Source organism: Rutilus rutilus (genome assembly GCF_951802725.1).
Source record: "Rutilus rutilus genome assembly, chromosome: 4".
In the NCBI taxonomy this organism is placed as follows: domain Eukaryota; kingdom Metazoa; phylum Chordata; class Actinopteri; order Cypriniformes; family Leuciscidae; genus Rutilus; species Rutilus rutilus.
Window position 1 is genome coordinate 52,651,216 of NC_140212.1, and position 24,291 is coordinate 52,675,506.

Here is a 24,291-nt window from a genome sequence, read left to right on the forward strand (position 1 = left end):
AACGCGCCGCTGACTGGGAGCATATAATAGCAATATATATATATATACACTCACCTAAAGGATTATTAGGAACACCACACTAATACTGTCTTTGACCCCCTTTCGCCTTCAGAACTGCCTTAATTCTACGTGGCATTGATTCAACAAGGTGCTGAAAGCATTCTTTAGAAATGTTGGCCCATATTGATAGGATAGCATCTTGCAGTTGATGGAGATTTGTGGGATGCACATCCAGGGCACGAAGCTCCCGTTCCACCACATCCCAAAGATGCTCTATTGGGTTGAGATCTGGTGACTGTGGGGGCCATTTTAGTACAGTGAACTCATTGTCATGTTCAAGAAACCAATTTGAAATGATTCAAGCTTTGTGACATGGTGCATTATCCTGCTGGAAGTAGCCATCAGAGGATGGTGGTCATAAAGGGATGGACATGGTCAGAAACAATGCTCAGGTAGGCCGTGGCATTTAAACGATGCCCAATTGGCACTAAGGGGCCTAAAGTGTGCCAAGAAAACATCCCCCACACCATTACACCACCACCACCAGCCTGCACAGTGGTAACAAGGCATGATGGATCCATGTTCTCATTCTGTTTATGTCTCAACAGAAATCGAGACTCATCAGACCAGGCAACATTTTTCCAGTCTTCAACTGTCCAATTTTGGTGAGCTCGTGCAAATTGTAGCCTCTTTTTCCTATTTGTAGTGGAGATGAGTGGTACCCGGTGGGGTCTTCTGCTGTTGTAGCCCATCCGCCTCATGGTTGTGCGTGTTGTGGCTTCACAAATGCTTTGCTGCATACCTCGGTTGTAACGAGTGGTTATTTCAGTCAAAGTTGCTCTTCTATCAGCTTGAATCAGTCGGCCCATTCTCCTCTGACCTCTAGCATCAACAAGGCATTTTCGCCCACAGGACTGCCGCATACTGGATGTTTTTCCCTTTTCACACCATTCTTTGTAAACCCTAGAAATGGTTGTGTGTGAAAATCCCAGTAACTGAGCAGATTGTTAAATACTCAGACCGGCCCGTCTGGCACCAACAACCATGCCACGCTCAAAATTGCTTAACCCTCTGGGGTCTGAGGGGTTTTCTGGGCCCTGGAGGTGTTCTGACATGCTCTGACATTTGTGCTTTTTTCAGTTATTTATAAACATGTTAATGGCAAAGGTGTAAATTCACTCTATTTAGCACAAACAGGGCTACCAAAATATGTGATCACCATGCATGTATATTTTTGAATTTTTAAGAGAATAATGTTTATGCGTGGTTATAAAAATAAAATAAAAAAGAAAGTTGCTGAAATAAGACCATAAAACTCATAATAAATATGTGTCAATAAGACTTTTGACTAATGGATGTTGTCTCTTCGAGTTCTGGCTTCAAAATTATGTGAAAATAGTCTTGCTTTATTGTTCACATAAAACAATACATTGATTTAAATTGATGTAAAACAGGTTTTGCTTGGAAAGCCAATAGACCGAAGAAGACTTATATTGACCATTTAAGATTTTGCTTACATTTATCTTGTAAATATGTTTTGCTATTTTATTAAAAAGGTTACAATTACAACAATAATTACAATTTCAACAATATTTCAAGTGTACTCTTTCTTTGTAAAAAAAAAAGATTATAGGCCTACATTTTATCATATGTATTCATTAGTTTGAATATAGCCAACATTGGAACAGCTAACATCTTAGTTGATGACTTTATTTTTGACAAAAATAGTATTTTTGTATAGAAATTGCTAAACAAAAGCTTGTTTGATGTGGCAGTATATTCTACAGTAAAAACTGTACCCAAATCTAGTCAACAAAATGTTGTCTTTCATATTTCGCCTGACTGTAACGTCGTTTTTATGAAATATTAGGGCATATAAATGTTAATTTGCAGTTTAATATGTTGCTTATACAAATAGCCTACATTTTATTTCAACATATTTCTGTCATGATCCTGTTTCTTTCTCACACACACTCACACGTTAGCGCTATTTCCTCATTTACACACACACACCTCCTCGTTCATTCACACACTCACACGTTAGCGCTATTTCCTCATTTACGCACACACCTCCTCATTCATTCTCACAGCTGTCTATCCTTTACCATTTGCCATCGCTCATTTCCTTCACCTGAATCCCCTTTTCCTCTGATTAGCGTTCCTATTTCTCTTCCCTGTCTATACCTGTCTTTGCCTGAGTATTGCATAATCTCCCTACTGCAGAACGTCGATTTAATCTCTGTTTCTGTCGTGTCGTGTTGTGTCGTGTCGTGTCGTGTCATGTCCTGTCATAGTCTTGTCAGGTCAGAAGCTGTTTGTGGAGCCGATTGCCTTTGAGAAAAATCAACTGAGTCGGAGATTCGCCGCTTGCCTCTACTCTCCCACGGGAAACTTCAGCCTGCACCTTTCCTGTTACGGAGCTATCTTCTGTGAATCCCATTTCACCCAGGCTGACTGCTGTTTATGTTTTTTCAACAAGCCGAGACCTTATTTGAACATTTTACTACTGCTTGTAGTTCTAAGTTTCCCTTTGAGTACCCTTTCTGTTTATTTTGACTCTCTGGCAAGCTTTGCTTCAATTAAAGTGACTGTTTCTCCGCATTTGCTGTCTGATCCTCTTACCTTCATGACAATTTCAGTCGATTTTTACTCATCTCAGTAGCCTATAGCAATACAGTTTGCTAAAACATCATCATTCATTCACACACGCGATTTAAATTTAAACTGTCTTTTTGCGAGCTGTGGTAAACAGCGCGCATCTCTGCCGTTCATTCATTCATAAACAGAAACTCGATTTACGTGAGAAGGAAAAAAACTTACTACTGTATTCCTCAGCTCGCTCCTCGATATACCCGCACTTCTGAGGTACAGTTTCCATTATTATTATTCCTCACAGCGCTGCGAGACGGTGTAAACAAGTAATGATCTGAATAAACTTGTGTTTTCTCGAGCTGATATGGGGGCCTTCACAGGTTTGCAGGATTGCCTCAGACATTTGCGTTTGAATAGCGCGCTCTCCGTGGGCGGGGTCACATTACATTTGAATGAGCTGGAATGAGCTCGACTAGAATCGCTCTCTTTTAATACAGATTTCACAAGATGAGAATATTTGTTTTTTATATAAATTACTTCATTTAAAAGAAGATAATTCAAGCTTCATGCCTGTATGTCTGTATGCCTGTTTGACCGAGTATTCGCTGAGTTATTGTTCATTTTCGGACGCGTTTCAGAATGGACTACACGGACAGAGAGAAGGCAGAACCTAGCTTCTTGTTTATTTTTCTTTATTTGGCAAAAAGCACAACACTTTGTTTTTATTGTGAGTATACACAAAAATAATACACATTTAACAGAATCGATTGATGTATGAAACTCCTATGGAAAATCAAAGTCAACAGAGTATTTATGAGTTTCTTTTACACTGATAAAAAAAAAGCGAGCTGGTATCGCCGGTGATACCGCCGACCTCAGGGGGTTAAATCAGCTTTCTTTCCCATTCTGACATTCAGTTTGGAGTTCAGGAGATTGTCTTGACCAGGACCACAGCCCTAAATGCATTGAAGCAACTGCCATGTGATTGGTTGATTAGATAATATATATATATATATATACAGTGACTGGAGACTGAGTGTGTGTGTCGATGGATGTCATTCTTCTGATTTTTATGTCTCTTCCTGAAAAACTATTTCCTGTATGAAAGTGAAAGAAATTTCAGTTCAACACGACAGCTCAGAGGAAACAAAGTTCTACAACATTATCTGAGGTGAGTGTTTCATCTTTCTTTAGTTGTTTTCATGTATTTGTGTCTTCTTATGATGTGTCATTGATAACTTTGTGCTTCTGAGACTAATGCTGTCATATTGATGATTTTATTTTAACTTCCTCATGTCATGATCGAACAGATGAACAGAAGTGTGTGTTAGTGAATGAATCACAGAAAGCTGATATTGCTGTACTGTGAAATCACTGTTGCGGTGTTCATTAGTGAGATTTCCTTAAACAGTGTTTCTTAAAATGCCTTCTGATCTCTTAAAGCAGAAACTATCACTTAACAGCTTCATGTCCTTTAGAGACAGTTTTGATATAATACTTCCTCCTTCTGTCTATATGATGATCTCTATAACAAGAGTCATTCAGTGAAACCAGCAGCACTTAAATGAACTGTAAGTGTTGAACACAAGAGAGTTGAAGAAATATAGAAGTACCTCTCAAATATCATTGCGAAAATAAAGCAACATAAATAGGCTACATACAATCTGTTTGCTTTTGAATGTAAAATGTGTGATTGGAAATGTATAGCACAAAAAAAGCATAATCTGTGTTTTACACATGTGCTGAAAACCTGTGCAGTTTAGAGGCATTTATCTGAACTTAAAGTCAAACTGACAATTACGAGCTAAATCAACTACTTTGATAAAGAAAAAGAAAAACCAGCAAACATTTTGATCGTGTGAACTTTCTCAATGCCTAATAAACAATACTCTGCCATCTTAAAGGGATAGTTCACCCAAAAAAGGAAAAGTTGCTGTTTATTTACCCAGCCTCAGCTCATCCAAGATGTAGGAAGGGTTGCCAACTTCAGAAAAGGAAAATAAGGGACAATCGTGACACTTTGAACACTCACAATATTTGTACTATACCACAGTGTATGTCATTTCAGTGTCTGCAGTTAAGTGTGTGTACAAAAGATTGGTTTTGCTTAACCTATTTATGGATACTTTAATTCTAATAATAATTTTAATGTCATTAAAAAAAGAAGTCATCACACACAAACCATCCTTAAAAACAGCATTTATCTGAAATAGAAAGCTTTTGTAACATTATACACTACCGTTCAAAAGTTTGGGGTCAGTAAGATCTTTTTTTTGAATACTTTTATTAAGCAAGGATGCATTAAATTGATCAAAAGTTGCAGTAAAGACATTTATAACTTACAAAAGCTTTCTTTTTCAGATAAATCTGTTTTGAGCTTTTTATTCATCAAAGAATCGTGAAAAAAATATTGATTTTCAACATTGGTAATAACCAGAAATGTTTCTTGAGCAGCAAAACACGAGCATATTATTCCCTCAGGTAGACTGCATGTTTTCTTGAGTGGCTGGATGTTGGACTCATGAGCAATAAAGGTGTTACGTTCTAGCTCCCCCAAAGGGAGGGGAGCCTGACAACCCACTGCTCGGGCCCACCGATGCCAGCAAAGGAGGTATGGAGTCGCGGTGCGAGAAAAGGACACAAACACCAAATACCGTATAAAAACAAAGCTTTTATTTAGCCACGGTAATATTATAAATAATAAACAATAAACAATAATAATTTCCTGGGAAAAGGGGAGGGCTGGACGAACCAAAACAAAGAAATAAACAAAAAGGACCCCACCCCTAACCTATACTAATCACCAATAAAAAAAAAACATTAAAAAAAACAATCCCTATCTGGCACACGATCAAGGCGCCCTAACCAAAATTACAGCTGGTGGTCCGCCCAGGTCTAGCTGGTGTTTCTAGACAGAGAAGTATACCCATGAGTGATGTATGTATACCCCGGGGTAGCTCTAAATCTACTCCCCGACTCCCTATAAACAAAAGAGAAAAAAAGAAAATAATAGGGCTGCACGATAAATCGCATGAGATTGTTATGCGCATCTCGTCAGTAAAGCCGGTTCCTTGATTAGTAGTAAATCGCCATCACCTGCTTTCAGATGGAGCGGCATTTACTACAAAGAGCCGTAGTTAACTGACAAGCTGAGCCATATCGCATTAATTATCGCTGGCGATACGTCCGCGATATTAATGCGATATGGCTCAGCTTGTCAGTTAACTACGGCTCTTTGTAGTAAATGCCGCTCCATCTGAAAGCAGGTGATGGCGATTTACTACTAATCAAGGAACCGGCTTTACTGACGAGATGCGCATAACAATCTCATGCGATTTATCGTGCAGCCCTAGAAAATAATTAATACAAATTATAAGAATCCACAAACAAACAAGTGCTCCGTCCTACTACTACAAGTTCCAAAAAAATGAAACACAAGTTAGGTTTACTAACACACAAAAACAGTTTAAAACTATTCTCAAATGTTTCAAGCAAAAATGTCAGAAACCCCAGTCAGGGATGATGAGACCCGGCAGCGGCCTACAGAAAATATTGAATAAAATGTTTGTTTTTTGTCAACTTGTTTTCTTACAATTACAACTGATTTTGTATTTCTTTTTCAAACTGATTAATCACAGGCCTCATTGATCTGAGCTTATGCACCTCAAGTTTTATTTGTAAATAAATTTGCAAATATTAATTAAAATCCGGGGGTAAAAATACAGTGTTTATCACACTAGTCTACATTAATGTTTAATCAGGAAGTTTGAATTGAAATTCTTCTGTTTTGTTTGTGGTGTGGTCAAAAATGACCAGACATAAAAAAAATTCAGGAGCATGTCCATCATGTTCACTTTACATATGTACATGTGTGAATGCAAACATACAGCCCTTGGTCCTGTGCATGTGTGGATACATGCATACACACACACACACACACACACACACACACACACACACACACACACAAACTGCAGTTTGACTAAAAGTAATGATTAAAAGTTGACAAAAATGACCAAAATGTGTCTAAGAATAATAAGCATTTTCGTCTGAAGATGAAGACTAAAGGCGGGCATACACTGTGCGATGTCTGTGCGATTTCAGCAAGGTACCTACTCACACTGAACGAGTAGATCGCATGCGATGTAAAGCCAAAGCTCAGGATTTATGTGCTCACACTATACAGTCCGATCATCGAGCTGCGACTTCACCGCTCACACTGTAGGCTACGTGTGAAATATGCGTGAATCAGCGCGATAAACCCTGGCTTGCGCCATAATTTCATAGCGCATCGCATAAGCAACGCGCTGTGAGGATAATAAAATATTACATAGAAGCTTCCTCCTATTTTTCTAAAACATTTAGGCCTACAGTGAATTATAGCCATATAATTAATTAACAGTCTATAATATGTCCGAGTCTGAACACTGCAATAATTAGGCAAGGCAAGGCAAGGCAAGGCAAGTTTATTTATATAGCACATTTCATACACAATGGCAATTCAAAGTGCTTTACATAGAAGAAATTAAAATAATAAAAGAAATAATTAAAACAGTTTAGAAAAATAAAATACAGTACAGTATAAACAGTCGGACGAGCATTGGCACAGTGCTCATTCAGTAAATGCATAGCTAAACAGAAGTGTTTTGAGTCTGGATTTGAATGTGACTACAGTAGGAGCACGTCTGATCTCTTCTGGAAGCTGGTTCCAGCTGCGGCTGGAATAATAGCTAAAAGCAGACTCGCCTTGCTTAGAGTGAACCCTTGGTATTTCTAGCTGATATGATCCTAATGATCTGAGTGATCTGTTGGGTTTATATTCAGTGAGCATATCTGCGATATATTGAGGTCCTAGGCCATTGAATGATTTATATACCAGTAATAATACTTTAAAATCAATCCTAAATTTAACTGGGAGCCAGTGTAAAGACCTGAGGACTGGTGTGATATGTTCATATTTTCTGGTTCTGCTCAGAATCCTGGCGGCAGCGTTCTGTATGAGCTGCAACTGTCTTATGGTCTTTTTGGGAAGGCCAGTGAGGAGTCCATTACAATAATCCACCCTGCTGGTGATGAAAGCATGCACAAGTTTCTCTAAGTCTTGTCTGGAAACAAAGCATCTAATTCTTGCAATATTTTTCAGATGATAGTATGCTGATTTAGTTATTGCTTTGACATGACTACTGAAACTAAGGTCTGACTCTAGTGTCACACCAAGATTCCTGACTTGATTTTTTTAGTTGTTTGACCCCTAGAGTGAAGGTATGCGTTCACCTTGAGAACTTCATCTTTGTTTCCAAACACAATGACTTCAGTTTTGTCTTTGTTTAATTGAAGAAAGTTTTGACACATCCAACTGTTGACTTCATCAATGCATTGGCACAGGGAGTCAATGGGGCTGTAATCGTTAGGCGATAGGGCTAAGTAGAGCTGTGTGTCGTCTGCATAGCTGTGGTAAGAGATCTGGTTCTTTCTCATTATTTGGCTCATTGGGAGCATATACAGGTTGAACAGGAGTGGTGCAAGAATTGAGCCTTGAGGGACTCCGCATGTCATGGATGTCCACTCAGACTTATGGTCTCCTATACTCACATAATAACCTCTCCCTCCTAAGTATGACCAGGATTAGTCATCAATGAAAGTTAAAAACAGCTTTATTTCAAAAACATTGTTTAACAAATTAATTTAAAAAATGCACGGCATTTCCAGAAAAACGCTTTTCATTGTACATACTCACGGCACATATAGACATACATATTTTCATACACAGTAGACATTTGACACATACATATATGGGAAAAACATACATTATTTCACTGGAAAACAATTTATCTATCTGTGTAGCTTTGTCTTATTGAGTGTTTTGATGGCTGAAGGGATTAGGCTTCTGCTGAAGCGGGTTTTTAATCCCTGCTTATTTTAATCATTCAAACTTAAAGTCAGTGCTACCGAAATTTCACCAGCATGTTTCCTGTCACACCAGAGGAAACAAAACCTTAGACCATGTTTACACAAACATGGCTGAAGCTTACGTCGCGACACCCCTCCCCCACTTGGGACAGTCAGATCACCTTTCTTTGTTCCTCACCCCCAAATATGCACCTCTGATCAATCGCGTGAAGCCATCAGTGAAGACCATCAAGGTGTGGCCTGCGGGGGCAGATTTCTCACTCCAGGAAAGGTTTCTACACACAGACTGGAGTATGTTTGCTTCTCAAGCCACCAGTGGCTCTCACACGGACATTGACTGCTACACCTCCTCTGTACTGGATTATATTAATACCACCATTGACAGTGTTACAACCCAGAAGCAGATCACCACATACCCAAATCAGAAGCCATGGATGAACAGGGAAGTGCGACTCCTATTGAAGACACGCAATACTGCCTTCAGATCAGGAGATGCACAAGCCTATAGCACATCCAGAGCAAATCTGAAAAGGGGCATCAAAGAGGCCAAGCACTGCTACAAGCTTAAGATAGAGGGACACTTTTCCAACGCTGACCCTCGGCGCATGTGGCAGGGCATTCAGGCCATCAGTGACTACAAACCCTCTCACTCCACCCCCGCAGCCACTGATGTCAACTTCCTGAACGAGCTAAATGACTTTTATGCTCGCTTTGAAAGAGACAACAGAGAAACTGCCACCAAGCTCAAATCCTCAGCTGACCACCCACCGATCACACTCTCCTCCACAGATGTCTGCAATGCACTGAGCAGGATCAGCGCGCACAAGGCTGCTGGACCAGACAACATCCCTGGACGCGTACTCAGGGCATGTGCGGAGCAGCTCGCTGGGGTTTTTACAGACATTTTCAACCTGTCTCTTGCCCAAGCAACTGTACCAACATGCTTTAAATGCACTTCCATTGTGCCAGTGCCAAAACACTCCAGCCCGAAGTGCCTTAATGACTACCGCCCTGTAGCACTCACACCCATCGTAATGAAGTGCTTTGAGCGGCTGGTCCTGGCACACCTAAAAGACTCTCTACCATCCACATTGGACTCACACCAGTTTGCCTACCGTAGCAATAGGAGCACAGAGGATGCAGTCTCCATGGCACTGCACTCTGTGCTCACACATCTGGACAATAAGAACACTTATGCACGCATGCTGTTTGTTGACTTCAGCTCAGCATTCAACACTGTCATCCCAACTAAGTTAATAGCCAAACTTGGAGACCTGGGCTTCAACACCTCCATGTGCAACTGGATTTTGGACTTCTTGACCAACAGACCCCAGAATGTTCGATCAGGCTCCAACTGCTCCACATCCATCACACTCAACACTGGTGTACCACAGGGCTGTGTGCTAAGCCCGTTCCTCTACTCCCTCTTCACCTCCGACTGCAAGCCTGTGTACGGATCTAATTCCATCGTCAAGTTTGCGGACGACACTACGGTGATTGGTCTCATCAGCAACAACGATGAGACTGCCTATAGGGAGGAGATCAAGCACCTGGCCACATGGTGCACCGAAAATAACCAGCTCCTCAACACCACCAAAACGAAGGAGCTCATCGTGGACTTCAGGAAAGTGTCAAGAGGCACACACGACACCATCCACATCAATGGAATGGCTGTTGAGCGTGTCTCCAGTTTCAAGTTCCTGGGGACCCACATCTCGGCGGACATGACCTGGACAACCAACACCTCCAGCCTGGTCAAGAAGGCTCACCAGCGCCTCTTCTTCCTGAGGACACTGAGGAAGAATCAGCTTTCCTCCACTATCCTGGTGAACTTCTATCGCTGTGCAATAGAAAGCATCCTGACCAACTGTGCTACAGTGTGGTATGGGAGCTGTTCTGTTGCAGAGCGCAAGGCACTGCAGCGGGTGGTGAAAACCGCCCAGCGCATCACTGGGACTCCACTACCTGCCATCGAGCACATCCAGAGGAAACGCTGTCTGCATCGAGCTCGCAGCATCCTTAAGGACTCCTCTCACCCAGCCCACAGACTGTTTTCTCTCCTGCCTTCCGGCAGGCGTTTCAGGTGCCTCCGGACCAGGACCAGCAGACTAAAGAACAGTTTTTTCCCCAGAGCTGTCTCTTTATTAAACTCTAACCCTCATTGATCCCACTCCCCTTATATACTGATTGACTCTCCTCTCCCTCCTCACACCTGCCTCCATTTTGTTATTTGCAATACTATAATGTTCATTTGCACTGCTGACTGTTATTACAGTAACAACTGTTTACATATGCATCTTGCACTACTACCTTGACTGGAATATGCTCATTTGCACTGCCGACTGTTTATTTACAGTACCGACTGTTATATATACATTGCAATATCGTACCTTAACTGTAATATGCAATTACTTTCCACTGCACTCACTCGGATAGCTTCTGTCCAAACTTTATTTGCACTACTTTAAATCCATTGTTATACTGCTCATTAGCCTAACTTATACATATATCTATTTGTAAAATTCTGTTTATAGTAATATCCATCTGTATATTATGCTCACATTCTGTTTATAGTAACAGCCATCTGTATATATATTCATAGTACATATCTATCTGTAAAATTCTGTTTATAGTAACAGCCATCTGTATATTATATTCAGTACATATCTATCTGTAAACATTCTGTTTATAGTAATAGCCATCTGTATATTATTATATTCAGTACATATCTAGCTGTAAATTCTGTTCACAGTAATAGTTATCTGTATATTATATTCATAGGACAATCTATCTGTAAATTTTTGTTTATAATAGTATTCAACTCTATATTTATTCAGTACATATCCATGTTCTGCACTTATGAACCACTGTATATCCTGCACTTGCTGCTATTGCACTTCTGGTTAGACCTAAACTGCATTTCGTTGCCTTGTACCTGTACTTGTGTAATGACAATAAAGTTGAATCTAATCTAATCTAATCTAGAGCTGTGTGTCGTCTGCATAGCTGTGGTAAGAGATCTGGTTCTTTCTCATTATTTGGCTCATTGGGAGCATATACAGGTTGAACAGGAGTGGTGCAAGAATTGAGCCTTGAGGGACTCCGCATGTCATGGATGTCCACTCAGACTTATGGTCTCCTATACTCACATAATAACCTCTCCCTCCTAAGTATGACCAGGATTAGTCATCAATGAAAGTTAAAAACAGCTTTATTTCAAAAACATTGTTTAACAAATTAATTTAAAAAATGCACGGCATTTCCAGAAAAACGCTTTTCATTGTACATACTCACGGCACATATAGACATACATATTTTCATACACAGTAGACATTTGACACATACATATATGGGAAAAACATACATTATTTCACTGGAAAACAATTTATCTATCTGTGTAGCTTTGTCTTATTGAGTGTTTTGATGGCTGAAGGGATTAGGCTTCTGCTGAAGCGGGTTTTATTGCATCTTATGCTTCTGAACCTCCTGCCAGAGGGTAGGAGTAAGAAGTAGCGGTTGAGTGGGTGAGTAATGTCCAAGGATATTACATGAGCGATACGTGTGATGGCTTTGGTGTTTAGTTCTTGTAGATTTGGAGATCGCAGGTGGCTTGGAAGACTTGAGTAATGGTTAATCCATTTTGCAACACGAACTGGAGGTCAGCAACAGTAATTTGTAGCTAGTTTGAACTACAGAACTTAGATCTCCCTCTTTTGGGTTTTTTTTTTAATTTATTTCTTTTTTTCTGCAGATGAAATGGTTAAACTTCTGTTTTTGCGCAGGTGCAGTGAGGGGAAAAACACTGAGTTTAGGGCGATCAGTTCGTAGCTCTGCTGCAACTGTGCGATATAGTCACGAGGAGCGACCAAAATTTCTAACATGCCAGAAATTCATCCGACCATCCGATTGCCGGTCGGGAGAGGTTATTCGCCTCTCGTTTCCCCCTGTACACTGTACGAACACGGCATGACAAACGACGCACGACAAAGCTGAAAATCGGCCCGACCCGAAAAAGAGTCGCACGAGTCAGAATTCGTCTCAAAATCAGGTGAAAATCGCACAGTGTATGCCCGCCTTAAAGGTCCTTGCACACTGAGTTCAAAATTCTCGTATTTGTGTTTTTTTTTTCGTATTCGTCATTCGATGGCTCTGAATTGTCAAAACACCATTCAAACTGCTTGCTACGGATGCGAAAAACGCAGAAAATCAAACCTGATACGATTTTATGACAGATGAAAGTTTCGGAGGCAGTGTGTAAACGTGAGGTCGTATGGGATGCCTTAAAGGGACAGTTCACCCAAAAATGAAATATTTGTCATCATTTACTCACCATTTCCTGTATGAGTTTCTTTCTTCTGTTCAACACAAAAGTTCTTTGGTTATTTTGCATTAGCATTTGATATTTTTATTAATATATTTATTTTTATACAATAATAAAAATGAAAAATGCAAAGGCAAATTAACCAAAGAAATATTATAATTATATAATGATACTAAAATGTACGGAGCCCGTTAGATACATTATATACTAGGGTGACCAAACGTCCTGTTTTCCCAGGACATGTCCTGTTTTCATGTCCTGTCCTGGCCATCCTGCCTGTTTTGTATAAAGTGATGAAAATGTCCTGGTTTTCATTATTTTTCATTGAGCCATAAAATTGACCGGCACTAGGGCAATCTACACCTGCGGTGCTGCATGTGGCGTAATCCCTGAGAGGCTGCCGTGTGGCCGGCTCTCTTTACACTCACAACGAGCGAGCAGACAGCCGTCCGAGCACTTCTGCCTGCAACATGCCGAAGCGCAAATGCACATTTACCAATGAGTTACAGAAGAAATTCCCCACTTAAAGCTAAACTTTTTTTTTCATAGTATTCTAGGTGTTCAAACATGTTCATGTGAATGTTCAAACATCAAGAACATTCTATTGTTGCGGGCCAAACATTGAATGGAAAGGATGTATTACTTTTAGCCTGACTATGTCAGACTTCGTACTTCCGCTCAATTTCATTTAGCTTCTGTACTCAGTCTGAGATAGCGCCTTATCTCTCCGTTTTCCTCCGGCCTGAAAACAGCCAGCCAATCAACGAACAGAGGGCGGGCTGAAAGCCGTGACGTAGACGCTAAGATTGTACCGTGGATGCGTAGATTTACTTCACATAATCTGCAAAAGTCGTTCACAGCCATATTCACTCCGGTATTTCGCTCTATGGTTTTGTTTTCGCATCATACATGTGTTTACAGTGGAAGTTAGATGCGGCTGAGCCTGCGCATAACACACGCCATAACCAAACGTTATATGATTGGCTTACGGGTAACCAGTGATTTTAAACTTCAGACAAGCCCCCCCCCCCCCCCCCCCCCGCGAGAAAACACTTTTCAATTACGCCCTTCCAGACTCTGTCTACGAAGCAAAGTGAAGTAGCAGAGTTTGGTATTACCAGTACAATAACATAGTTGCAAGGTTGTGAATGCATTTGTCAAGTAAAATGTGCCTAAAACGTGATGTGCGTGTTGGGATGCTCTGCAAACTTCTCCCTGATGGAAGTTGGGAGAAGAGATTATGTGCCGGATGACTAACGTACTGTATAATACCCAGTGCCTTCTTAGTGCTGCGTTTCCAATAAATGTTTTGGAGCGATTCCAGTGGAACCCCAATCATTTTGGATGCAGTTTTAAACACCTTTGTCAGAAGATACAATTCACGTGAAGTAGCCCTGCCAAACCACACTGTTATATTACCTGTCAGTATACTCTCAATTGTACAGTGGTAAAAAATTTGTAAAATGTTAAGTGACATACCATATTTCTTGAGACACCTCAAGAAATAAAGCCTCTGATGTGCCTTCTTAATTGCACAGGTGATATGGAAAGACCATAAAAGTGAGTCTGAAATATGGATGCCTAAAAACTTAAAGGTATTAACAATTTCAACTGCAGAGTTGTTAATTGTGATGTATTGTATGCTTGCAAGTTTTGCATTTGAGACAGTAGAGATTCCATAGTTAGAGTGCTGAGAATGTTGGGAAATATTCGGGGCACACGTTGCACAGATAAGAAACTTCAGAGTAAAGTTGTGGTCCAAAGACAGACATTCCATCTCACGTGTTTTCTTTTGAATAGATACATCACAGAAAAATTGGCGACGAGGATAAAGTTTTGTTCACATTATGGCGCTTATTGGAAATATAGGCGAGTTTGTTCCGAATACAGAGTCTTGGTCGGCTTATATTTAATGGCTTGAGCAGTTCTTCGAGGCGAACGGAATTCCCCAGGAGAAACAGGTTGCGACCCTGTTGAGTGTGATGGGAGCAACAACCTACGGTTTACTGAGGAACTTGGTACAGCCAGAGAAGCCAAAGGATAAGTCTTACAAAGACATTGTGGACACTTTAAAGAATAATTTTGAGCCAAAGCCATTGCTGATTGTGAAAAAAAAGATTCCGTTTTAATCATTGCAATCAAAGAGCTGATGAGACGGTGACGGAATATGCAGCGGAGCTGAAACAGTGCGCTGTGAGTTGTGAGTTCGGAGCAACGCTGGATGAGGCATTGCGTGACCGTTTCGTAAGTGGAATCCGCAACGAAGCCTGCCAACGGCGACTGTTGTCAGAATCTAATCTGACTTTTGCACGTGCGTTTGAGATCGCATTGAGTATGGAGATGGCGGAGAAAGACACACAGCAGCTGAGAGGGCTAGACTCACGCTCGGGTGTAGTACATAAAGTGGATGCGCGGGCACAAGCAGCGCAACATTCCGATCAGAGAGGGAAAAAGTGCTATAGATGCCATGGCAAAAATCACAGCCCTCAGGTATGTCATTTCAAGGAGGCAAAATGCCGTGATTGTGGGAAAATTGGCCACATCAAAAGAGCTTGCAGAGGAAAAATGGAAGCTGGGAAAAGTAAACGTTATGTGGAGAAAAACATGTGGGTATATGGGGGTAGAGGAAGCTGAGTTGCCCATGTTTTTGCTACTAAGTGATGAGAATGGCAAAAAGTCATTCATAGATGCATTTAAAGTAAATGGCAAAGAAATTATGATGGAAACTGATACCAGCGCGGCCGTGAGCATCATATCTGAGAAACTATTTCAAGCTGCGTTCTCAAAAGAGCCACTAGAGGTCGCCGGAGTCAAGCTTAAAACGTACACAGGAGAGATTATGCCTGTGTTGGGACAGTTTCAAGCTAATGTGAGCTACGAAAAACAATGTGAATTGTTACCCGTAATTGTAGTAAAAGGGGAGGGGCCAGCTCTGTGTGGCAGAAATTGGCTACAAAAGCTCACCTTGAACTGGAAAAAAATTAAACATGTAAGTCGAGTGCATCAAGCAAGGTCCATTGAAGAGGTGCTAGATTCGTGCTCAGAGGTGTTCAAAGATGAACTAGGCACGCTCCGTGGGCTTAAGGCAAAGATACTGGTGAATCCTGAAATTCCCCCACGCTTTTGTAAATCACGCCCACTGCCTTTTTCCATGAAAGCTCAAGTTGATGCAGAGCTGGACCGACTGGAGAAGGCTGTAATAATCACGCCAGTAAAACACAGTGAATGGGCAGCACCCATTGTGCCGGTGGTAAAAAAGGACAAAACATAAGACTGTGTGGAGACTATAAATTAACTGTGAATCAAGCAGCTACTACAGAGACTTACCCGCTACCTCGGATTGAGGAGTTGATGGCTACACTGACTGGGGGAACTGTGTTTTCTAAGATTGACCTGGCTTCAGCGTACCAGCAGGTTCTTCTTGACGATGAGTCCAAACAGCTGCTAACCATCAACACACACAGAGGTTTATTTGTCTACAATAGACTACCATTTGTTGTCAGTTCAGCACCCTCAATCTTTCAAAGAATTATGGAGAACATCATGAAAGATCTTGATGTTGTTGTCTATCTTGATGACCTACTGGTCACTGAAAGGACAGAACATGAACATCTGCAGAGGCTACAGGCAGTGCTGCAAAGACTCCAGGAGAATGGCTTGAGAGTGAAAAAGTCAAAATATGAGTTTGGGAAAAAGCAAATTGAATATCTAGGATTTGTGCTGGACAGCCAGGGCCTTCATCCATCTCCAGACAAAGTTGCTGCAATCCGGGATGCACCAGCACCCACCTGTGTCAAGGAGCTGAGAGCATTTCTGGGCTTGGTCAACTATTATGGACGTTTTATGCCCAACCAAAGTACAGTGGCAGCTCCCCTCTACAGACTGTTGAGAGATAATGTACCCTGGGAATGGAAGCAGTCAGAGCAAAGAGCTTTTGAAAAAATTAAAGACTTGCTTACGAACGAAAGGGTTCTGGTACACTATGATCCAAGTCTACCACTCACCTTAGCATGCGATTCTTCAGCGTATGGGTTTGGGGCAGTTTTGCAACACACCATGCCCACTGGAGAGGAACGCCCTGTGGCTTATGCCTCATGAACTCTGGTGCCTGCAGAGAAAAAGTATTCACAAATAGAAAAAGAGGGGTTGGCGCTCATCTTTGGAGTAAAAAAAAAAAAATCACCAATATTTGTGGGGAAGGAAATTCAAGATGGTGACTGACCATGAAACCCATGTTGACTTTGTTCGGAGAGCATAAAAGTCTACCCACCATGGCAGCGGCCAGGATTCAAAGATGGGCAATCATCCTTTCAGCTTATGACTACCATATTGAATACTGTCCCTCAGAGAAACACAGTAATGCAGATGGACTTTTGCGTATTCCCTTGCCGGACACGACTGATGTTGGCACAGCCGCCTTGTCAGAAAATATTCATGCACTAATAGCTGAACACTTCGAACAAGCTCCTTTGAATGCGGACCAGGTGGCACGTGTAACATGCAGAGACAACGAGACACAGATGTCGCTTTCAGGAGACATGATGACCAGTTGAGACCCCGGGTTGTAGAGGATGAGCTTGTTAAAGAGACTGACTGTTCAGAGACTGACACTCTGATTCAACCCTGTGCAGCAGAGGAAAAACAAGCTGTTCCTGAGCCTTCTGAAGAGGACTGTGGAGGGGTTACAGGGGTGGCTCCAAGTCCACGCCGCTCATCCAGAAGTAGAAAACCACCAAAACGTTTTGACCTGTAATCCATGAAACATACACCTCTTGCAATAGCACTACAGTATAGGACTGTTATGGTCTTATGTATAAATACAGTGCTTATTTTTGTTCTCTGATGTTGTTTTTTGTTTTGTTTTAAAAAAAGTAACTGTTATGTTGTTGGTAAAGCCAATAATGTTGTGCCATGCACGGGTTTCAGTGTGAATCTGCATGTAACTTTGTTTAAAAAGGGGGGTAATGTGATGTATTGTATGCTTGCAAGTTTTGCATTTGAGACAGTAGAGATTCCGTAGTTAGAGTGCTGAGAATGTTGGGAAATATTCGGGGGCGCGTGTTGCACAGATAAGAAACCTCAGAGCCCCTCCCGACGCCTCCGCTCTGCCGACTTAAACCTTCTCAAACCCATCACCAAATCAAAGTACCGAACCTTGGGAGATCGAGCCTTTGCCATCGCTGCTCCCACCCTTTGGAATTCACTCCCCATCCACATCAGAAACTCGGACTCACTGACCACCTACAAAAACCTGCGCAAAACTCACCTGTTTCAGTTCGCCTACAATCTACAGTAGCACTCTCATTTTTTTGTTTGTTTTGTTTGTTTCATTTGTAAAGCGTCTTTGCGTTCCTTGAAAAGCGCTATATAAAACTTATGCATTATTATTATTATTATTATTATTATTAAAGTTGTGGTCCAAAGACAGACATTCTGTCTCACGCGTTTTCTTTTGAATAGATATGTCACAGGCCGGAGTGGCCGGCCCACCACCTCAAGGAGCAAACCAGTGAAAAGGCAGGACAACAAAGTTAAAAGAATAAAAGTCTTTGCTTTATTAAGTTAAGAACAAGAATATTTAAGAGGCAATCGTCGTATCTTCTCTAGGCTTCAAGTGAGAGGGGCAGGTAATGTGTAATGGTTCCTCTGCAGCAAATGCTGGACTCTAGACAGATGGCCGCTCAGACAGCAGAGCTTCACAACGGAACAAAGTGGACCAAATAAGTCCTCGACCAGCAGAGCTTCACAGTGGAACAGCAAGGGCCAGGTAGATGGCAGGTAGCGTATAATGATTCCTCTTCAGTGGACGCTGGACTTTTGGACAGCAGGGCTTCACAACGGAACAACGTGGACCAGGTAGGTTCTCGGACAGCAGGGCTCCAGGCAGAGAAGAGGTTACGTACCTCACCAGTGCAGCTGTACTCACAGGGCTCAGGCAGAGAAGAGGTTAATAGTATTTCACCAGCGTAGCTGTACACTCACAGGGCTCAGGCAGAGAGGATGACAGGTATTGCACCAATGCAGCTGTACACTCACAGGGCTCAGGCAGAGAGGATGACAGGTATTTCACCAATGCAGCTGTACACTTGCAGGGCTCAGGCAGAGAAGAGGTTAATAGTATTTCACAAGCGCAGCGGTACACTCACAGGGCTCAGGCAGAGAGGATGACAGGTATTGCACCAATGCAGCTGTTCACTCACAGGGCTCAGGAAGAGAGGATGACAGGTATTTCACCAATGCAGCTGTACACTTGCAGGGCTCAGGCAGAGAAGAGGTTAATAGTATTTCACAAGCGCAGCTGTACACTCACAGGGCCCAGGCAGGGAAGAGGTTAATAGTATTTCACCAGCGCAGCTGTACACTCACAGGGCTCATTTGTTTTGTTTGTTTCATTTGTAAAGCGTCTTTGCGTTCCTTGAAAAGCGCTATATAAAACTTATGCATTATTATTATTATTATTATTATTATTAAAGTTGTGGTCCAAAGACAGACATTCTGTCTCACGTGTTTTCTTTTGAATAGATATGTCACAGGCCGGAGTGGCCGGCCCACCACCTCAAGGAGCAAACCAGTGAAAAGGCAGGACAACAAAGTTAAAAGAATAAAAGTCTTTGCTTTATTAAGTTAAGAACAAGAATATTTAAGAGGCAATCGTCGTATCTTCTCTAGGCTTCAAGTGAGAGGGGCAGGTAATGTGTAATGGTTCCTCTGCAGCGAATGCTGGACTCTAGACAGATGGCCGCTCAGACAGCAGAGCTTCACAACGGAACAAAGTGGACCAAATAAGTCCTCGACCAGCAGAGCTTCACAGTGGAACAGCAAGGGCCAGGTAGATGGCAGGTAGCGTATAATGATTCCTCTTCAGTGGACGCTGGACTTTTGGACAGCAGGGCTTCACAACGGAACAACGTGGACCAGGTAGGTTCTCGGACAGCAGGGCTCCAGGCAGAGAAGAGGTTACGTACCTCACCAGTGCAGCTGTACTCACAGGGCTCAGGCAGAGAAGAGGTTAATAGTATTTCACCAGCGTAGCTGTACACTCACAGGGCTCAGGCAGAGAGGATGACAGGTATTGCACCAATGCAGCTGTACACTCACAGGGCTCAGGCAGAGAGGATGACAGGTATTTCACCAATGCAGCTGTACACTTGCAGGGCTCAGGCAGAGAAGAGGTTAATAGTATTTCACAAGCGCAGCGGTACACTCACAGGGCTCAGGCAGAGAGGATGACAGGTATTGCACCAATGCAGCTGTTCACTCACAGGGCTCAGGAAGAGAGGATGACAGGTATTTCACCAATGCAGCTGTACACTTGCAGGGCTCAGGCAGAGAAGAGGTTAATAGTATTTCACAAGCGCAGCTGTACACTCACAGGGCCCAGGCAGGGAAGAGGTTAATAGTATTTCACCAGCGCAGCTGTACACTCACAGGGCTCAGGCAGAGAAGAGGTTACTTATCTCACCAGCGTAGCTGTACGCTCACCGGGCTCAGGCAGAGAGGATGACCGGTATTGCACCAATGCAGCTGTACACTCACAGGGCTCAGGAAGAGAAGAGGTTAATAGTATTTCACAAGCGCAGCGGTACACTCACAGGGCTCAGGCAGAGAGGATGACAGGTATTGCACCAATGCAGCTGTTCACTCACAGGGCTCAGGAAGAGAGGATGACAGGTATTTCACCAATGCAGCTGTACACTTGCAGGGCTCAGGCAGAGAAGAGGTTAATAGTATTTCACAAGCGCAGCTGTACACTCACAGGGCCCAGGCAGGGAAGAGGTTAATAGTATTTCACCAGCGCAGCTGTACACTCACAGGGCTCAGGCAGAGTAGAGGTTACGCATCTCACCAGCGTAGCTGTACGCTCACCGGGCTCAGGCAAAGAGGATGACAGGTATTTCACCAATGTAGCTGTACACTCACAGGGCCCAGGCAGAGAAGAGGTTAATAGTATTTCACAAGCGCAGCTGTACACTCACAGGGCTCAGGCAGAGAAGAGGTTACGTATCTCACCAGCGTAGTCTCTAGACGGTGTTAGTCCCTGTATAACACCTCTTCGATAGACATGGAGTCATTTAAACATAGCTCAGCGGCCCCCGCATGGGAGAAAGTGATCAGCGGTGATTTGGAGTGGAAAGCAAAAACCACAAATCCACACTCACATAAATTCACCAGAACACTGCAAGAACTCACTCGTGCTCACTTAAACAATTGGACTGCAAAATTGAACAGACTCACGGTGCACCCAAGGCATTCCTCTCACCATCCAGCTGGCATTTCCTTCCCAATGGAACGAATAAGCAAGGGCTGCACACAAGTCAGTTTAACACTGTTGTTCACGGGCATCGAAGAAATCAGGAAGACGTTTTAGTTAATTTCCAGTTTTCAGACACATAACTCAGCCTCCACAGTGGAAACGGCAAATCTTTATCTTCTCTTTAGAACTACAAAGGTGGTACTTAACTGTCCAATGTTGCCACAGTAATAATCGGAAGCCAATAAGGAGAGGAGTCGAAGCTCAGTCAAACTCACAGCGTGTTTTCCACAATCCTCATTATTCATTCAAAGAATATATAGCTCTTCACCCACTTGAACTATTAAAAGTCTTCACAATCTCTTCTCCACTGCCTGTATTCCTCTGAGTCCACGACGGCGATCCCTTCTCTCATTCAGAATGGCTTTTATAACCCTCTCTCCTAATACGTGTCCCAATCGTGGATCATAATCCCACGCATCGCCACCTGACGTGAGTTTTCTCATCAAGCCTCGCCTGCCGCCATGATCTTCTCATAGGGAACCGGAACCGTTCTGGTGTTCTGCTGTCATTGTTCCCCAGGGGAACATATCCCAAAAAGAAAAAGTTCCGCCAGGCCGCTTGTCACTCCGTGACAGATACATCACATTAATGTAGACAGGTGTATGTGGGTTTATTTCTTCTAAAATCTATAATGATCTCCTTAGTTTTACAGATTATTTCTTCGGCACCACATGATCAAATTACTCACCAAATCCCTATAGGCAGTTTCATTATTGCTGTCAATGAGTCCTACCACAGGAGTATCACAATATCAAAATATATTAAAAACTTTATTGTTTATCGCGATTACCAAAAAATGACAAAAATCCCCCTAAAATTATTATTATTAGTAGTATATTTTTAAATCGATTGACAGCACTTATACTCTGCTCTTTTTTTGTATTTTTGGAAAGTGTCTGATAACATACAATTCATTATAGACATGTGTGTTCTTGTCCAACAGCTGTAAGTCAGTAAAGGACAATGGCATCTGTTGAACAGCATGATGATAACACACTAGATGAGCTGGAAAACAAAAAAGGAGGTAATAGTGATAAAAGAAAAAATATCAGAAATGTTAAAGTTCTGATTTAAGCAATGTAATTAATCTCTCTATCTCTATTCCAGGCCAGATGAGCAGCAATGCTCACACTGGAGTCAGTGTTGATGTGAAAGCTGATACAGGAGGAACTGTAAATGCTCCTGTACTCACTGGAAACACCTTTACAGGCCCAGTGACCTTCTTAAACACTGCAGGACATGGTAATACAGTATATATACAGTGCTATGCATAAGTGTATACACCCATGCTAAAGTTGACTAAAAAGAGGAAAAAATTATATTTTGGAAATTGAACTTAATGCCTTAATTTAAAAAATTAGGAAAAATCCAACCTTTAAGGACACCAATTTTCTTTGTGAATAAATAATGTATCGTAAATAAATAAATGTTCTTCCTTAAAATACAGGGTGCATAAGTTTGGACACCCCTATGTTAAATTCCCATAGAGGCAGGCAGATTTTTATTTTTTGGTTTATTGAGAGCAATGCAAATCAAACTAGCTTTTAGGCTAACTGAAATAAAACCATGCCAATCTCTAGGTATGGTGAATGCTATGTGATGATGTGGGGCTATTTTAATTCCAAAGGCCAAGGGAACTTTATCAGGATGCATAGTATCCTAAAAAATATATATATAAAAAAATACTTAAAAATAAAAATCTGCCTGCCTCTATGGGAATTTAACATAGGGGTGTACTCACTTATGCACCATGTATTTTAAGGAAGAACATTTATTTATTTACGATACATTATTCATTCACAAAGAAAATTGGTGTCCTTAAAGGTTGGATTTTTCCAAATTTTTTAAATTAAGGCATTAAGTTCAATTTCCAAAATATGATATTTTATTCCTCTTTTTAGTCAACTTTAGCATGGGTGTATACACTTATGCATAGCACTGTATATATATATATATATATATATATATATATATATATGACTATAATACAATTCATATAATACAAATATAATAAATTGTAATGTTTAAAAAGACACAATAACTGTGCTTTCTGAGACACACTGCTTATTAACAATCATGTATGAAATAATGTTCCGTAGTTGTGAATCCTGTTCTTAAAGGGTAACTAAACCCCTGGTCAGAGCCTGACTCCACCCACTGGCAATATTTGAAAATCCAGGAAAAGTGGGCAGAGCCCAGCGCAGATAGAGAAGACGAGCCGAAGGCGGGGATGAGCGGGGGGCTGTCAATATCACGCGCTCTCTGTTGGCATATTCATATTTTGCCGCTATGTGAAAAAATACAGCAAAATTTGCCGGCGCGTTTGTCAACCCCAGAGGATTCTACCTACGTCACCTGCCACCGCTTATGTCACTTGCCACCGCAACTTCCAATAAAAAAATTCAACTGCAGTAGCCACCGTTCAACCTGAAGAGGGCAGCACTCAGACGTTTTTACACCATATATTGTAGAAATAAAACACTTTATACACAAATGTCAAAAAAGTTACTCGAATCAATGAACAGCATTAATAAAGCCCCAGTCTTACAGATCATTAACTAAAAAAAGTTGATTTAGGGTTTAGTTACCCTTTAAGGAAGTTTAGTTTGTAGCCATATGGTTCAGAAATGCTTTAGGTACTTGTCACTTTATTCTTCTGTATTATTGTATCTATTGTCTCTTTCCTTATAAATTTACTCATTTTCTCTTTCCTTACAGAGCAACTAAAACCCTTAGTGACGGAGACACCAGAGAAACAGTTAGAAGGTGCAACCATCATTTCTTCATAATAGACGTCTTAAACGATTTAGACATGTTGGATGTATTTACGAATTCAGAGAAATGTCATGTAGCTTTTCAGTTGCAAAACTATTTTTGATAAAGTTGTGGGGCACATCTGCGTGTGGGTGTGTGTGAGAGAGAGAGAGAGAGACAGAGAGAGAGAGAGAGAGAGTGTGTGTGTGTGTGTGTGTGTGTGTGTGTGTGTGTGTGAGAGAGAGAGAGAGAGAGAGAGAGAGAGAGAGAGAGTGTGTGTGTGTGTGTGTGTGTGTGTGTGTGTGTGTGTGTGTGTGTGTGTGTGTGTGTGTGTGTGTGTGTGTGTGTGTGTGTGTGTGGACCTGCCTGGAACTACTTTAGCTGTGCATTTCCTGGAAAA

At 41.7% G+C, this 24,291-nt stretch overlaps 1 protein-coding gene across 4 annotated transcripts in view; it reads left to right on the plus strand.

Annotated features, from left to right (window-relative positions):
* The first annotated feature begins 3,629 nt into the window (after positions 1–3,629).
* The window catches only part of LOC311289592 (NACHT, LRR and PYD domains-containing protein 12-like), a 96,113-nt gene continuing 75,451 nt past the window's right edge, over positions 3,630–24,291 (plus strand). For 3 of the 4 annotated variants that reach the window (XM_084407713.1, XM_084407714.1, XM_084407711.1), the window contains exons 1-4: positions 3,630–3,763; positions 22,081–22,161; positions 22,245–22,379; positions 23,856–23,903. In XM_084407713.1, coding sequence (XP_084263839.1) covers positions 22,101–22,161; positions 22,245–22,379; positions 23,856–23,903 — 244 coding nt within the window. In that variant the 5' untranslated portion in view covers positions 3,630–3,763; positions 22,081–22,100. Of the gene's footprint in view, positions 3,764–19,390; positions 19,742–22,080; positions 22,162–22,244; positions 22,380–23,855; positions 23,904–24,291 lie in introns of those variants that run through there. The other variant, XM_084407712.1, reaches the window with a different exon arrangement.